This window comes from Plectropomus leopardus, chromosome 13 (assembly GCF_026936395.1).
Source record: "Plectropomus leopardus strain MGB_pleo_1.0 chromosome 13, ASM2693639v1, whole genome shotgun sequence".
NCBI classification, from domain to species: Eukaryota; Metazoa; Chordata; class Actinopteri; order Perciformes; family Serranidae; genus Plectropomus; species Plectropomus leopardus.
Genome location: NC_142188.1, coordinates 5,762,809 through 5,776,039, shown reverse-complemented (window position 1 = coordinate 5,776,039; position 13,231 = coordinate 5,762,809). Strand labels below are relative to the sequence as shown.

Here is a 13,231-nt window from a genome sequence, read left to right as displayed (position 1 = left end):
TCACGATCATTTTTTTCATATCAGTCGGTATCAATATATATCACAATATACATCAAATCACTATTTCTGTCAAGCTTAAACGTTCCCTTTGACTCTTAAGTGAGATATGAAGATATCATAACCAGTGATGCACGATAATGATTATTTCAACCGATACCGATAAACCGATAATTTGCAGCTTCTTGCGGCTGATAAGATACCGATAACCGATAACTTCTTTATGTTTGTTTTTCATCACCTGAGGGTATGAAAGGCTGAGATGTGGTGAGTACAGATGAATTCAATTTGTGCATTTTCATAAAAAAAAACATTTCAGACAAAAAGCTGGAAAATCTAATTTTTTAAAAAATAGTCATTTCCCAGACCAACATCAATTTCAGTTCAATTCTTATTTTTTTCCCCTCATATCTTCTTATGCCAACTTGAATTCTACAAAAATAATGGAAAATAACATTGTGTTTGAGTTATAGTGGAACTATAGAGAGGAACATTTCCCAAAATGTCAGGAAGCAGCACAGCTACAGAACAGTCCCTAAGTCACAGCTTTGCTGTGATCTCTGCATATTTACATGTTGTTCTGTTTGTTGTTGGAAGGAATCAAACATCAGATATCAGTTTCAGTACAACCGAGCTGGAAACTCACTACACCTGAACTCAGACCGCGTCCGGCGTGTCCTCTCATCATGTCCCCGTCACACACACACAGAGCAGAAGGAGGGAAGGGGGAGACAGCGGCCGCTTTCACCGGTGTTCAGCTGTTACTGTAAACAGCGAGCGTGCTAATAAATGACAGAATCAGGGCTGGATCGAGACATTTTGGTGCCCTAGAAGAGATTGAGATTGAATTGATATCACCTGTCGGACAATGAGAGCAGAGCGGACATTCGGAGACACCGGCAGAGACACCAGCCGAGACACCGATGGAGAATGAGAGCGAAGCGGACATTCAGAGACACCGCCGGAGCGTTCTATGATTTACATCTCATATTTCAATGGAGGTAAAGTTATACCGCGATTGATATCGTTATCGTTTTATCGGCCGGCCCTAGCAGGAGTTATTAGCTCTCCTGGTTGAACCGGTTTTTAGTTATACCTAGATGTCTGAAATAAGGTCTGCAGGTAACACAAACTTAAGAAACCTTTCATGCTTTATTCTGAAACATAAATAATCCACTGTGAACTTCGAAGCTCTTATGTGTCTGCTAAACAGGTGGCTTAATGACACGACAGAATGTCATTGCCGACCACAGCTTTACAGCCTTGTTGTGATGGGGACGTCAAATCATGTGACCTCGGTGTCCCTAATTTATAGCAAAATGTTAACTTTTTACTTTTGGGGATTGTATAGGCTTCAAATATCATAAAAGTGGAGTAAATTTATAAAGATTATCTTATAAAAGTTTGTTTACCACAGGGCTTATTTTCTGCAATAATCCAACATCCAACGGAAAAACTCCTGGGCTTTTTGATGAAGGGAACAAGGCGACACTAACTTCCGCGTTGACCTACAGAAAAGTTATCGCTGCACCACTCTACAGTATATATTGATAAAATATTATAAAGAAAAAATACTGCTGCGCTACAATAAGCAACCACACACCGCTGTCCAAACATAATCGTAAGAAAATGTAATAATAATAACTATTAAAGTTATTAAATTGCCATTATTGGTAGTGCTGGTTCTAGTATTACAGAGTACTGCAGTTCTGCATGTGGTCAGTGTGAGTGGTGTTTTTGCATCCCAGCAGAAGCTGCTGCTGGACTGCTGTGAGTACAAGCTACTGCACCTGCTCTCTGTTTCATGACTTTAAAATGAATTAAAATGAGGAAAAATACAATGTATTAAGAGTGTTGCATAGGCTGTATCACTTCCAACTATTACAATCCAAACACTGTTATATTAAAAATAGTTACAAAAATATTTATATAAAATTAGCTTTAAGCAGGAAGAACCAGGCTGGTTGGAACTCAACAAACTACGTCCTAGAAGCTTAAGGTTGCCGAAGTGGGCAAAACTAAATCAATACAAATACAACCCCAAATGCAGCGGCTCACTAACTGCAACCAAAACAAAACAAAAGCATAAGTGATTTAATCCACCAATTCTTTGCAACAGAGCAAAATACACAAATGGCATAAGAAAATAAGCACACCGGCTATGCAGCAATCCCCTCTGTGGATTTAATTATTTGTCTTGGAAAACTCTTTGTAACTCATATAAAACTATACACACAATATAAAATAATAATACAGTCACAGTCCAAAATACATAATGCAACCCCCTGAATGCAAACAGCTGTACTCATATCAGCAATCATAGTAATATGTCATAAAAAAAACTAATGTTTTTGTTTCAAAATACTCTAAAGTGACCCCCCCAGTGAAAAAAGCTGATCACGGCCCTGGCTATTGCATATTCCAAAATTAATGCCACACATCAAATTCAGTGCAACAGTACAGAGTGTGAGGACAGAGTGGGCTTCACAGAGGCCCAGCTGATCATCACGTTTTGATCCTGGTCTGCCTATGAAATATTATATTACCGCGTGACAACAACAAGCACCCTAAACACATGAAATCCAGCACTAAAGTGCAGATATTCATTCATCGTTAACACACAATCAGCCTCAGAAGTAGGCCTCACAACACATCGTGCAGCCGAAAAACAAACAAACAAACAAACAAACAAACAAACAAACACACACACGCACACACGCAGCCAGCGCGCTATAAGCAAAATCACACTTACTGGCAGTTTTTTGGCCTCCTGCTCCTCTTTCTGTAACAATAATCCAATTGTTTTGCTCAAATCTGAAGGCCCATCACGCTTCCTGCGTTCACCTGCTGGACATGCGCGGTCCGCGGTGGGAGGGCTTGATTTTTAGAGTTTCACATTGTAGTGTGCACCTCTAGAGGCCTACTTCGTGCAAACGGCGCTGTGAGCCATTTCTCTTTTAAAATAAAAAGTGCTGTTTTGAAAAATCCGCGGGCCTAAAGTGGTTCGAATGAAAATCAAAAAAGAGATCACATTTCTAGATTACGTGTTTGGTTTTTATCATTTCTCTCCAAATCTCCTTCGCCTCAATATGTTTCCTGAAGTACACAAGACAAAAACTAACGAACTAATAAGCAAACACACGTTCACATCCAAAATATATGTTTTTATTATTTGCTGGGGCTTCTCATGCTCAGCTCCAGATTGACAAAGGTTTATCAATAACTCTGAAAACTCGAGAACGAGCGCGAGGGAGACGCGAGGTTTCACTTTATGGTCGTAATAGACGTCTGGGAACGAGGACGATCGTAACACACATACACACATCCAAAATGTATATTTTAAATAATACATCAAATGAGTAGAATTTGGAAAAGTAAGTGAGTATGTTCAGTTTCTAAGTGTCTCACCTTTCCGTGAAAAACTTGTATTTATTAATTTGACCAAACATTGTTCAAACAATGCACAAACTTTTAATTCTAGGGGAGATCACAAAGTTTAAAGACACTAAATATGTGAGTCTTCATTTTGGGAAATGTGTCTCAAAAGATATATATATATATATTGCAAATTGATAGTTAAATACATACTCGAATATATTTTATCCATGAAATGAAATGGTGGAGCAAGGACCAGAACCAGGGTTCTAAAAATACTGAAGTGTCCAAATTTCTCCAACCTGCCTTTAAAAATGTTAGTAGAGATGCTAAAATAAAGCAGTATTTATTAATTTAACTGTTTAGTTATCATTTCTGTAACTAATATATCATATATCCCTACATGATGGCTTAAAATCTTCTTTTTTTCCAGAGAGTTCTCCACACAACTAAGAATATTTCTCTGGTGGACAAATTAATAATATTTAATAATATTTATATAATACATTTTTATAATAATAAAAATAATATTTTCAATGGCAGCTGTAAAGAGCCAGTGAGTTTTGGGGTTTTACTCAGTGTAAAAAACATTTAACTATAATGAAGAACTGGTCCAAAATGATACAGTTTTTGTAATATTTCATGCACTGAAAAAAACCCTTAAAAACTGCATTAAGGAACATTTAAGAGAAGCATACTATTATTATATTAGCAATATTTTACCTTGAACCAGCGAGAAAATAAACTTTTATTTGTGCTGCAGTACTGACTGCTGCCGACAGGAGGCACTCTGGTTACAGCGTCAGACCCGCAGCCTCCAGGCGCTCTCTCTCGCTCTCTCTGTCTCTCTGTGTCTGTGTGTGTGTGTGTGTGTGTGTGTGTGTTTCCACAATGATTTTTATTACTAGACAATAGCGGCGCGCTCAGTGCTTCACCCCCCCCCCAAAAAAAAAACCGCACACATGAACGCACACCGACCGTGCACACGCTGTGTTTGCCGACATGAATTCAAACTATTACTGTCGTTGAGAAAACAAAGCCGAGGAGGCTGACTGCCCCTCACTGCCTGTGTGCTTTTACGCACACGCACAGGCGCGCACACACAGCTCAGACAGACGTGCGCTTTTACGCACAGGCTCAGAATGGGATTTTACGCACACATGCACAGAGAGGAAGGCACATGACGCACGGCACAATTACACGAACGAATTTGGGGGAGAGGTGCACGCGCGTAAATACCGAAAGAGGGAGATTAAAGAGACCAGATAAAAATGACAGGTTTGTGTTGTTGGAGACATTAAAGGTCGTCGGAGTCTCGGCTTGGAGACGGAAGGAAGAAGCAGAAAAGAGGATTTGTTGACAAATTCACCAAGTTGGAGAAGCTCCTCCTCTCCGTGATGTAGCCGCAAGTCGGAACCTCCTTAATTACTAATTTCTCTACATCCAAGCCACGCTCTCTCTCTCTCTCTCTCTCTCGGTCTGTCTCTGTTCTCTCTCTCCACTCCTCCATCCATGCATCTCTCATCCTGACCCTCCTTTCTCTCTCCTCTCCGTCTCTCTTTCGTTTCCAGCCCGGATAACGGAGGTGGACGAGCTTGGAGTTGTTGTTATTTTTTTTGTTATTATTTATTCCTCGTTTTTGGGAGACCCGCCACCGGGCATGGAGGATGTAAAAGACCCGCCGACCGTCCACCGGTCCTCCTCCTTTAGTATCAAGAGCCTCCTGCTGCCCTCCAAGTGCGACAGAGCAGACTCCGGTGCGGCTGCTGCTGCTGCCGCCGCCGCGGTCGTCGGCATCCCCGGGACCTTCTCTCCTTCCCCGGGCTCCGACTCGGAGAAGTCGCTGGACCCGCCGGAGGTGGACTCCACGGCCATAGCTTTGGACCCGGACAAACCGGGCAAGGAGGAGCAGGGGGAAGAGGAGGAGGAGGGCGGAGGGGGAGGCGGAGGAGGGGACGGCGCCAAGGCCACGCCGGAGCAGAATACTAACGGTAACAACAGCGGGAAAAACGGGAAATATGACAAGCCTCCGTTCAGCTACAATGCCCTGATCATGATGGCCATACGGCAGAGCCCCGAGAAGCGGCTCACGCTGAACGGCATCTACGAGTTCATCATGAAAAACTTCCCGTATTACCGGGAGCACAAGCAGGGCTGGCAGAACTCCATCCGGCACAACCTGAGCCTCAATAAGTGCTTCGTTAAGGTGCCCAGGCACTACGACGACCCGGGGAAGGGGAACTACTGGATGCTGGACCCAAGCAGCGATGATGTTTTCATCGGAGGGACTACCGGGAAGCTCCGCAGGCGCTCCGCCACCTCCCGGGGCAAGCTGGCGATGAAGCGCGGGCTGCGCTTCGCTCCTCTCGGTTTGGGGATTAACGAGCGGGCGAACAACCCGCTCTACTGGCAGATCTCTCCGTTTCTGTCCCTGCACCATCACCACCACCATCACCCGCACTACAACGGATCCTCACCCGGGTTTTTGAACCAGGCGGCGGGCTACGGGTCGCTGCTGCCCGCGGTGGAGCAGCTGAGCAACGGGGACCTGGGGCGCTCCATCCTCGGCGGGTCGGCCGCCGGGGCACTGGGTTTGACGAACAGTTACGGGATGAGCACGTCGCCTGTCGGGCTGCTCTCCGGACAGACTGCCGGGTATTTTGTCTCAGGGACCCAACATGCAGCAGCATCGGGGCCGCCGGGAGGAGGACCGCCTCCTCCTCCGCCGCCGCCGCACCTCCAGCAGAGCGCACCGGGGTACGGCGGTCTGGCGACCAGCAGCTCCCCGCAGTCCCTGCTGTCGGACTCCCTCAGAAACAGCTCCCTACCGGCCTTCTCCCCGGGAGTGTCCGCGGGGTTCCCCGGGGTGCTGTCCCATCAAAAGAGGGTCACCCCAAACGCTTTCCTAAACTGAACTCCCATCCTCTCCCTTTCCTTGGATGGCACCGGGACGAGGACGCACAAAAGACGTCACGTTAAGGGCAAATACTAAGTGGTAAATATCAAACATTGATCGCAAAAAATATATATGAAGTGAAACTTTTTTGGCCATATTCTGCCCCGAAGAGCAACGGGTTTATTTTGATTATTTTTTCCGCATTTGATTTAAAAAAGGGACAAACTTTTGTTACCCGCGGGTTGTACAACTGTAAACTAGACTTGCCAAAGGTAACGCTTTAAGTATATTTCAAGCTATTTATATCTTGTACAAAGATTTTCAGTATTTTCTTTGAGTCTTTTATTTATGTTTTGTATTTATTGTACAATGTATTTAAATTCTATTTGTCAGTGTATACTTATCAGTATTGAGGTAAAAAGAGGGAGGGGGGTGAAATAAGACATACAGGGTGAATAATTATTTATGAATTTTCAGACAATCAAGGAGAAAAAAGACAATCAAAACTTTTTCTTTTCTCTTTTTTGGGAGGAAAAACTTTTGAATAATAACGAATAAAGCCTTAAAATCTGCAGAAAAATAATCAGGGGTTTTGAGAGGAAAAATAAGCCTACAAATCATATCTCTACTCAGGTTTGACCCCGGACAGGCCTAATAATAATAACAATATAAATAATAATAAAACTGCTCGCTGTGAAGAGTTTCCTTCCAAAAAAATGATATCCAAAAGTAAAGCAAACTTAAGCAGAAATGTAATTAAGCTAAAAATATCTTTACTGCTGCCTTTGAGTCATAAAAATGTAATTTTGGACTTGAAGAGCCCCTTTAAATAAATTAGCTAATTAACGGATATGAATGTTTTTGGAACTGAACTCTTCATATGTAAAATTATGCAAAACACCGCAGCTGTAACGCGAGATTTGTATGTTTTTTGGGTCGCCATCAAAGCCCAGATTGTCCACTTTAATTTTTGGTTTGGTTGTGCGCGCGTGTGTTCATGTGTGAGTGTCTGCAGGCCTGTAAGAGCGTAAAACCTCCTGCGCATGTGTGCTAAGAGCCGCCGTATAAACAACCTTCTTATTCAAGAAAAAAAAAAAAATCACCACTTCAGCCGCCTCCATCCCGGTTTTAATGACCCGCTGACCTGCTCCGGTTTCCGGGAAAAGTTTTAAAGTGAGCGGAGGATGGACGGAGGCCTCTGCATGCTGGAACTGCTTCTGCAGCTTTTTTGGGGGGGAAGGGGACGAACAGAGCGGCTTCAAACAACCACCAGGCCTCTGCATCACACACACATATACGACTATATCCAGTGTCATGTGAAAACCTTGTATCTCCAAATATTAACTTTTGGGAGAGTGAGAGGAGCTGGATTTTTTTTTAATTTGAGCAGGAGGATCCATTCTTGACCATGAAAACAGTTTGACAAAAATAATCTAAACTCCACTTTACCAGAGCTTTCAACCACATCTCACGGCCTTCCTCTACAGATAATTCATGGTGCCATTTGTAGCTGCATTTCATTTGAATTTAATGCATTTTTTTTGCATTCTTTGCATTTAATGCACCAGAGGAGCTGAAGAATGGGTCTGTCAGCTCGCACTAAACACCACAATTGGAGATACAAGATTTTCAGCCAACTGTAATGAAATATATGCAACATATTTTGTATTTTTGGGGAGTAAAAGCTGCACAGAGCGCTTCAATGTCATCTGGAAAACCTGCATCAACTGACCACAGCAGGGAGGGAAGGCCCACCAGTTAAAATCAGAGACCGATATCAGTGTTTAATATGACGATATTACCGATACCAAGATTTTGGTGAGAAGACAACATTTTTTTAAAACACACATTTTTTAAAAATTAATTATTGTTTTATTAATGATGTTATAAATTGTTGTTACATTAAATTAATTTCTGCAAATGTATTTCAAAATGTTTCAAACCAGCCTGTTGTTTTATAGAAAAAAAATCACCTTTATTTTCTAAAAATTTGCCTACTAATTTTTAAAAAAACTACATTTCATTTACAAATGAGCACCAAGATGTCTTTTCACCACAGCCATGTTTATTTGGAAGAAATGGTTATATGAATCATTGTTTTTGCTCAAACGGATAAATAATATTTTATTTCTCAATAAATAATTCCTTTAAAAAATATTGTTTGGTGCAGATTAGTCAGTATTTATTTAAATAAATCACTTGACACAAAGTAGCCTCTATACCGTTAAATCAGTAAAATAATCACTAAAATATTATTAGTCTTTACAGTTAGATACTGTTTTCTTAATAAGCATAATAATAAAAAATATTTGGAAATAATTTTATAAATTTACTTCCTTTATTCTCCTGCTGTTTACAAAGAAAACCACAAGGTGCACAAAAATTTTAAACAAGTCAATGCAATTTTTGTTCTAAGCACACCGAATGAGCAGTATTTAACCATTAAAGTATTGATCGCTGTGGTATCGATCAGTTCGTCCTCAGATCTCAGGTCAGTGCTGTCTGAGCTCTGAAACACAATCTGAATCAAATAAATGTTGCCTTTGCAAAAATAAAGCAAACTGAAGTTCCAGAGGAAAAAAATGAGGCAGCAGATAATGTTGATGATGTTGATGTAATTTCACAAAGCAGTCATTTATGGTCGATTTGTCGCCTGTGTTGAAGCGATGACAATAAAATGCCAGTAATATAAAAACAGATGATTTCAGAAATGAGAGAGTGAAATTATGATGTCAATTTATTGCAATTCTACGGGAAAAAAAATGTCAACGTAAAATCCAGTCTAAAATCCTCCAGTTACTGCTGGCATTGATATTAAACTGCACTGTTGATTTTATTAATTATTATTTAAATAACTATCTATTTGAGGCCTTTTTTCACTGCAAAAATAAATGCAATCTTTTGACTGTAAATGAGCTGCAGGTTGGATATAATTTAAATTTGTTTTAATTTGAGTCCCTTGACTTTTTTCAAAATGAATCCCATGTATTAATCCATGTATTGTATTGTATGTACTCTAACAGCTGAGCGTGCAGACTGGGTAAACTGGATGCTGTCTCTCCCCCCTTTTTTAAACAATTAATTTTTACAGTGCAAGACAGAAAACTTACATAACCTCTGACCGAAATGAAAGCCTCCTTAAGCCCAACAGAAGCTGACCTTGTCAACACACACACACACACACACACACACACACACACACACCAAGCTAACACATATTGAGATATTACGAACGGAAAACAAATGGAGAAAAAAGAGCAAATTATTGAAAAAATAAAAGCACAAATAGTCCAGCGGGTCTCAATTATTAAAATGTTTAAATATTTAAATTTCCCAAACAGTGGAAGAAAAACAGGGTAGACTGGCAGCGGGATGCAGACTGATCCAGGCTCAGTTTGATTTTTAAATCTCGCTCCATGTCACTTTTTTTCAATTTTGGTTTTGTAAAAACAAATATTTTGGAGTTGTTTTTTTTTTTTTTTTTTTTGCACTTTTGTTGTTAGCGTTCACTTGTATGAAGTCTGTACTGTCTGTTTTTGTTGCTGTCTGTCTGTTATTTTTTCCAGAGAAACTAAACTTGATTAAAAAGGATGAAATAACCTGAAGCAGAGCTTCTGCCTGATGATGTGTGCAGTCGAACATAAAATATCACACTATCAAAAGATTATTTTAAAAATCCAAAAGATGGGTCCCCAGGCCTGATTTTGGATATGTAATAGTTTTTAATAAAATAACACTAAATAAGTAAGTGTATCTCACTTTCATAGATGGAGGAAGCAGAAAATGTTTTACCCCAGGTTGTTTTAGAAATCTTACGAGTAACGTTTTTTCCCCTGTCTCTTTTGGTGACACGGTTTATAAGACGTTTTTTTATCGGTTGCGTTAATTTCCTAATTATTCTATTTTATTTCATTATAACTGTTTTAAAATTACAAACGCATTCTTATTACGTGTGACTTTAATCATACGACTTTTCAAAAATGAGTTTCGGAAGTTATTTGATCCCTTTATTTATTTATTAGTTAAAAAAATGTGTGTGATTTTTCAAAAAAGAAAAACTATTTTGTTTTCAAACAGTGTGATGAGAAAGTTTACGGTTGATCAGGACTTTAGACGTTTATATTTTCTTGACTGCTCTAAAAATATGTTTATCAAACTGATTTATGTGATTTATGAATTATATTTTCTTTCTCAGTATTCAGAGGTTTTTAAAATTTAGCCGTGTATTTTGTAATTTTGAAAACTGGTTTATCTGTGGCGTTTTTTCTTTTTATTATATTTTCAGGGTAACTATTTGTTAAAAGGTTCTTGAGTGTTTTTTTTCTGTTTCTTTTGCATGTGTCTGATTAGGACCTTTGATTTAAGAGGATAGCCTTTTTACTCATTTTAGTCATTTTTGGAGTGTGTTGCAGTTCATCCTTTATTCATACGAGGAGTTTTTGGACTATTCTTTATGATTTTGTGTATTTTGTTCTGCATTATTAGTCCATGTGACGTCAGTTTAACAGTCAACTGTCACATTTAGAGTAATTTTTAAAATTTCTACAGGCCTCATCGTGCAGCAGTTTGACTCTCATCTTCAGTTCTCTTCAGTCTTTATTGTTGGATGAGTTCGAGGTTAATTTCAGCGGCTTTGTGAATGTTTTTCTGTTGCCAAATTTAAGAGCTGTAAAGTCTAAAAGTCTGAAGTTTACACACAGTTTGAGATCAGTGTGTGTGGTCACATGTCACATGATCCGTATGTGTGTGCGTGTGTGTGTGTATGTGTGTGTTCGTCCACATTCATCCGTACTGAAAATTAAAATGATAGGAAATCAAAACATTTAAGTTTTGCTGAAGCAATTGCTTTTAATACAGTTTTTTGAAAAAATATTTATTATTATTTAATAGAACGGAACTTATTGTTTATTGTTACAGCTACATGCAGCGATTATTTGCCATAGTGGAACTTGTTTTCTAAAAAGTGTAGCATTTTTTTATTATCTTAACACATGAATATTCATGTAATTAAACCATTGCCTTTGACAATTCACGACTACTCAATAATGAATATCGCAATTATTAGTTTATTATAGGGTTCATTATTAAATCTACAGCTTTTTATAGCATGTTCAGCCTTTTATTATAGTAAATTATGAAGACGTTTTTTAAGTTCTCAGTGACATAACGTGTAATACGTGAAGGTCTTATATATCTTTTAAATAACATTCTATACTGACCATTTTAACTCTTACAATACAAACAAAACTTTCATATAGAGATGTTAAGTTATTTTATAATCCTAAAAAGAGAAGTTAAAGGAACATTTTCAAAAGTTTTAAACTCCTTAATATTCTGTTAGTCATTCATGTGCCTATTGTATAAGCTGGCAGTCTTATTCATCCTGTTATATCATCCTTAAAAACCTAAGGAAGTGGTTTGTATTTACTTTCCATTAAAATATAGTAATTAAATATATTTTAGAAATAGTATAAACTAATAAACCGAGAAAAAACCCCAATAAAAAACAGATCTACGCATATTGTATGTGGTACCAAAAGCTAATTATTAAATAAATAAACAAACAAGTAAATAAATGAATAAAAATACAAAGAGACACATTTTTAAGAGGATTTTTGTGTTAAATGATAAAAAATTGCAGGGCAGAGTGAAAGCAAGGAAGTGGTGAAGTGCCTGAGTCTCTGCCCGTCTCTGTTTTGTCTGTCTTTGTCTCTCTATGTCTGTGTTCTTATCTCTGTCTCAGTCTTTGTCTCAGTGCGTCTCCCAGTCTCAGTCTGTGTCTCTGCTCGTCCGTCTCTGGGTCTGTGTCTCAGTCTGTGTCCCTGCGTCTCCCTCAGTCTGCGTCTCTGCAGCTTTAAGAGGAGTCTCTCTGGGAGAATTTAGGTCAGCGCGGTGCTTCAGTCCGCTCACTTGTTTTGGCAGCTGGGGCGGCCCACAGGGGGCGGGGCTGAGAGGAGGGGGAGGGCACACTGTGATGTCATTTTGTGCCAGTGATGTCACACAAACTGGTCCAAAACCAGTAAAACTAACTGGACAGCAGCAGGATTCAAACTACCAAAAACACAGCCGAATGTAATCGGCGTACAGTAAAGACCGGGCCGGCTGACGACTTGTGGTCCGGTGCCAGAAAAGAGTTGAGCGTGCCGACATTCACTCAGAAACCTGCGGCGATAACAGCCGAGTGAAAACATCACTGCTGAGGCTTTACTGTCTGTGATCCTCACTGCAGAATTTACTGTATCACAGAGCTGCTTCATGGCATCATCGTGGTGTTTGTACTGCATCACAGTACTTTATGGTACTTATCATTGTGGTGCTTTATGGTACCTTCATTTCCTAAAGTACCATCATAATAGATACATGTTATGCTGGCTGATATTATCAAATATCCTGGAAAATATGAACAATACCCCTCTACAAATACTTGATTGGAGCTGCAACTGCTGATTATTTTCATCATTGATTGATAGTTAATTAAGAGCCTCACATGAGAAGCTGGAACCAGCGCATGTTTTGCATTTTTTCTTGATAAATGATTTTAACTAAGATATTTTTTAATTTTGAACTTTGATGTGAAGTGACAACCTAGTGATAACCTAATAATTTCTGCTGTTTTTCTAAGATCACTTAACGCAACGATGTCTCAGTAAAAAAACAACAATCAAAACAACAATAAAAAGCCTTTTTGTTGGAATATCTCTATTGGAAACACAGTGACAAGTACCTAAAAAACAACTGGTGGCTAAAAACTTGCTGTAAACAGAGAGGTGACTCACTGGAAAACAACCTGTTTTGTTGTTTGTTGGTCTCGATCATGGTCTGCAGCTCGGCAGGCTCTCGCCTCGGTGGCACGCCGTCCATCATCCACTCCACCTCCAGATGATGGTCAGCTTATGTACGATGTCACTTTGGATACCTTGATATGGTATGAATGAAACACACATAGGTAACATGTTTATGGTT

General features: G+C 39.5%; 2 protein-coding genes across 2 annotated transcripts in view; one reads left to right on the top strand and one right to left on the bottom strand.

Moving 5' to 3' along the window:
• LOC121966444 (acylphosphatase-2-like) overlaps window positions 1–2,864 on the bottom strand; it is a 34,676-nt gene extending 31,812 nt beyond the window's left edge. The window contains exon 1 of the mRNA XM_088086803.1: window positions 2,750–2,864. The gene's annotated coding sequence lies outside the window, so the exon portion shown is untranslated. The remainder of the gene's footprint in view (window positions 1–2,749) is intronic.
• A 1,698-nt stretch (window positions 2,865–4,562) lies between these two features.
• On the top strand, window positions 4,563–9,873 carry LOC121954225 (forkhead box protein G1-like). Its single transcript, XM_088086549.1, has one exon. It carries the CDS (start codon window positions 5,033–5,035, stop codon window positions 6,284–6,286), a length of 1,254 nt encoding a protein of 417 aa, XP_087942675.1. The 5' UTR covers window positions 4,563–5,032; the 3' UTR covers window positions 6,287–9,873.
• Window positions 9,874–13,231: the final 3,358 nt, after the last annotated feature.

What these genes read in the sequence shown, in the direction of transcription:
- LOC121954225 (XM_088086549.1), top strand. Translation starts at nt 5,033, where the DNA reads ATGGAGGATGTAAAAGACCCGCCGACCGTCCACCGGTCCTCCTCCTTT.